The 4,261-nt window shown below is 48.6% G+C and overlaps 1 protein-coding gene across 1 annotated transcript; it reads left to right on the top strand.

Moving 5' to 3' along the window:
* The first annotated feature begins 199 nt into the window (after positions 1-199).
* On the top strand, positions 200-2,262 carry TLNRD1 (talin rod domain containing 1). Its single transcript, XM_053594514.1, has one exon. The coding sequence runs from the start codon at positions 529-531 to the stop codon at positions 1,615-1,617; it is 1,089 nt and encodes a 362-aa protein (XP_053450489.1). The 5' UTR covers positions 200-528; the 3' UTR covers positions 1,618-2,262.
* Positions 2,263-4,261: the final 1,999 nt, after the last annotated feature.

Below are 4,261 nucleotides of genomic sequence, written 5' to 3'. Positions count from 1 at the left end.
GTACTGATAGGAGAGCCTGCCCGGGCTACCGCCCGCGCTCCTCCCTGAGAAAAGGATTTTAATTTCAAAGAAAGGAAGGAAGGAAGGAAGGACAACTCCCAGCTTCCCCGTCCCGCCCTCCCCGCTTCAGCGGCCGGGCCGGGTCATGCCCAGAAAGGCGGCGGCGGCGGTGGCTCAGCAGAAGGGACTTTCCTGGCAGCGCGGCGACGAAGAGCGAGGACCGTGAGTTTACCTTGCCCTGGTTCATGGTTGCTGCAAGCCCTCTGGGAAGCCGAACGCCGAAGCTCCTCCCCGCGCCGCGAAAAGCCTCCTGCGTTCTCTGGTCCTCGAGCCCAGCCCGCGCCCCCCAGGCTCCGGCCGCCGCAGCCCAGTGCTCCCCGCCCGCGGCGGTGGATGGCATGATGGTGCGGGGAAGGCACCGTGGCCTTGGCCAGCTGAATCGCGACGGCCGCCGGGGCGGCGGCAGTGGCCGCGGCAGCGGTGGTGGTAGCGGGCTCCCCAGCGGCATGCCAGTGCCCCCCGGGCGCGATGGCTAGTGGCAGCGCGGGGAAGCCCACAGGCGAGGCGGCTTCTCCGGCTCCTCCGAGCGCTGTCGGCGGGGCCAGCTCGCAGCCGCGGAAGAGGCTGGTGTCTGTCTGCGACCACTGCAAGGGCAAGATGCAGCTGGTGGCTGACCTGCTGCTGCTGTCGAGCGAGGCGCGGCCCGTGCTCTTTGAGGGCCCTGCCTCCTCTAGTGCGGGCGTCGAGTCCTTCGAGCAGTGCCGGGATACTATCATCGCGCGCACCAAGGGGCTTTCCATCCTCACCCACGACGTGCAGAGCCAGCTCAATATGGGCCGCTTCGGGGAGGCAGGAGACAGGCTGGTGGAACTGGGGGACCTGGTAGTGTCGCTGACCGAGTGCTCGGCCCACGCGGCCTATCTGGCGGCCGTGGCCACACCGGGCGCGCAGCCCGCACAGCCAGGCCTGGTGGACCGCTACCGCGTGACACGCTGCCGGCACGAGGTGGAGCAGGGCTGCGCAGTGCTGCGTGCCACGCCGCTGGCCGATATGACGCCGCAGCTGTTGCTGGAGGTGTCCCAGGGCCTGTCGCGCAACCTCAAGTTTCTGACGGACGCGTGCGCCCTGGCCAGTGACAAGTCGCGGGACCGCTTTTCGCGAGAGCAGTTCAAGCTGAGCGTCAAGTGCATGAGCACGAGTGCATCAGCTCTACTGGCTTGCGTGCGCGAGGTGAAGGTGGCGCCCAGTGAGCTGGCGCGCAGCCGCTGCGCGCTCTTCAGCGGGCCTCTGGTGCAGGCAGTGAGCGCCCTGGTGGGCTTCGCCACCGAGCCGCAGTTCCTGGGTCGCGCGGCGGCCGTGAGCGCTGAGGGCAAGGCGGTGCAGACCGCCATCCTCGGCGGCGCCATGAGCGTGGTGTCGGCCTGCGTGCTTCTGACCCAGTGCCTCAGGGATCTGGCACAGCACCCCGACGGGGGCGCCAAGATGTCGGACCACAGGGAGAGGCTGAGGAACTCGGCCTGCGCCGTGTCTGAAGGCTGCACCCTGCTATCTCAGGCTTTAAGGGAGAGGTCTTCGCCCAGGACTTTACCGCCAGTGATTTCCAATTCTGTGAATTAGCAACCCCCATACCCCTTCTTCACCCCAGACTAAAGGAGGTTACTTATTCTCTGCCCCTCTCCATTTATACCAAAGAAATCATAGGTGAAGCCCACACCCTCTGCCCTAATGTTGTAAATGCTCGGGAGGAATCTTCCAAAAGGCCGGGCCCTGCGCCCCACTCCAAGGGCCCAGGTGTGCCCCAGCCCAACACAGTAGAGGCTGGGAGATGGAAGGTGTGTAATATGCCGGTTGTGGTATTGTTCCCATCCCTACCCCAGCCCATCTTCTGGAATTTCTCAACTAAATTTTATTAATTGGGCAAGAAGGAAGGTCATGGGTTCATTTCTTTTTTGGTTTTATCTTTTTTTATTTGATTAAAAGAAAGGTTACCTCAGTTTTCACTCCTTAGACATGGATGTAGCTACCTGTTTTGTATGTCTTTTTTTTTTTTTTAAAGCAATTGTGTTGAATTAGGAGTATACTTGGTGTGGAAAGAGTCTGAATTTGCCATGTGATTTGCAAATGGGGGGAAAGCTACTGTGAGCGTGTGTTTTATTTTTGAATTTATACTGTAGAGTGATTTTTTTTTTTCCCCAAACGTCAAGTTTTTACCTTGCATGTACTGGAGTATTTATTTCATCTATTAAAATGTTATGTTTCTCAGATGGCTTTTTGCAATTATTGTTGATTTTTCAATAATTGTAATTTTGCATGCTGCATGTATAGAAAGGGTCACTGGAAAGATTCTTCAGTAATAGTGAGGCAGGTCCCCAATTCCCAACTCTTTCTACTTTTCCCTCAAGATTTACTCCTTTGAGCAGCCTAGTATGTAAGGAAAGAGAACTGTGTATAATGGTCAATTTTTTAAAGGCAGGTGACACAAGTGTATACTGCTTGGGATGGGCTGTTAAGTGGGGGTCTTGCCTCTAATTTCTCCTGGAAAGTAATTTAGCTCCTTTGTCTCCATTTATTTTCCCTTTATAATGAAGGGTGGTTCAGGCTGATTGAAGTCAGATTTGTATTCTGCCTGTCATTTTCAGATGAATGCACTTCCTAATCCTGGGTGGTACACCAGCCTTCCTAGCTCAGGGCATCTATGTATGGAGCTGTGAAAGTACTGTATGTCAAGAATACTCAGCATCTTTTACGTAGACAGGACTGTTCAGATCTGATTCTTGTGGTTTTAGAATATATAGAGGATTCTAAACTGCTTAATAGAGAACGAGGTATGTTGGAAAGCATTAAGAACTTTCTAGAGCCATAGCATAATTGTAGGCAAAGTGGCTATTTTTGTGACCTTGATCTAAGATAATGCGGTGCTCGATTGTATGTTAGAAAAATGCTTTGTTGATTGATATTTGGGGTTATATTAACGTAGTTTGTCTTTTTTGCAGACATTTTAAGAAATTTCTGTATCTAGTAGTGGTGGTGAGATGTATAATTTGTTGAACCAGGTTAAATTTTGTACGTTTTCCCACTAAAAGCACAACAAATTTATTTACAGTTCTTGAAGCTTGGGAGGACCACATGGATAAAAGCTCATACATGCTTTAAATTTGTTCAGTTTACATTTTTCTTGGGATTTGTTGTGCTTAAACCTCTGCACTTCCCACAAGTTTGAAAAGAATTTTTCACTGTAATAGATCACAGAGAAAAAAGTCATACTGTTTTTCTTGCTTAATGGCTGTATCTATTACAAGAACATGAAATTCAATGTGTAAAAATATCTTAAAACCTGTAGTAGGTGAGACGAGGACTGTTTCACTGCCTTAAATGTGAAGTTTGCAAAAGTCTTAAAGTGGTAGATACATATATATTTTTAAAAACAGTCAAGGGAACAGTTGTTGTCTACTAGGTTCTGGTAAAATTTAATTTTAAGTCTTTAGAAGATGAAAATGACTTGAGAATGTTTATTCTTCTCCCTCTACTCTCTGCAAAATCTGGTTCCGGTTCTGGAAGAATTGGGGAGGGGGTCGTAACTCATGTGCCAGTGACTATTCTGCATGCATGTAGAAATTTTTATTTGTTGGATTTACACAAGTAGTAGAGTTCACTTACGTGATTCATTTAGCCCATGCAGATCACAAGGAAGAAACGAAAAGGAACAAACTCAACGTAAAAAGAGGGGAAGAAATCTGTAAATTTGATATTTGATTAAGAAAAGAAGAATTGCCAATTTTTTCCTGGACTCATTCCTTGCACAAGCAATTTTCAGAACAATTCAAAAAAGAAAAAAAAAATCACTTCCCCAGTCTACTTGGATAAAGTAAACTACTAGTAACCAGGTTAATTTTGAAACTTCTTAGTCAAAAGATAGTTGCTCTAAATCTTTCTGTATATTAAAGGTTTTCATCATGAATAAGCAAAATCATTGCTTTTCAAATATTCTTTGAAATTGATAAAAGTTTCATATTTTAAGAAAAGTGGTATTTTAACCTTTTCTTTCCCCTCTGTTTATAAGATAAAGTTTGGAGTCTTCCTTCTTTCAGGTTCTTTCAGCAAGTTCTGCTTATACTTTTGCTATAGCACTTTCAAAAGCTAGAGCCAGGAACGCACGGTATTTCTGGTGCTGTGTTGCCTGGTTGGGTACGGGATTTGAGCACAGGGCTTTGACATTTAACTTTCTTCTAATGTACCAGGTTGCTAAACTTGTTTTTTAAAT

The sequence above is a fragment of the Nycticebus coucang genome, chromosome 6 (assembly GCF_027406575.1).
Source record: "Nycticebus coucang isolate mNycCou1 chromosome 6, mNycCou1.pri, whole genome shotgun sequence".
Classification (NCBI taxonomy): domain Eukaryota; kingdom Metazoa; phylum Chordata; class Mammalia; order Primates; family Lorisidae; genus Nycticebus; species Nycticebus coucang.
This window is presented reverse-complemented; position numbering and strand designations above follow the sequence as displayed.

Bases quoted from the DNA above. Each gene is read 5' to 3' on its own strand.
- TLNRD1 (XM_053594514.1), top strand. From the start codon at position 529: ATGGCTAGTGGCAGCGCGGGGAAGCCCACAGGCGAGGCGGCTTCTCCG.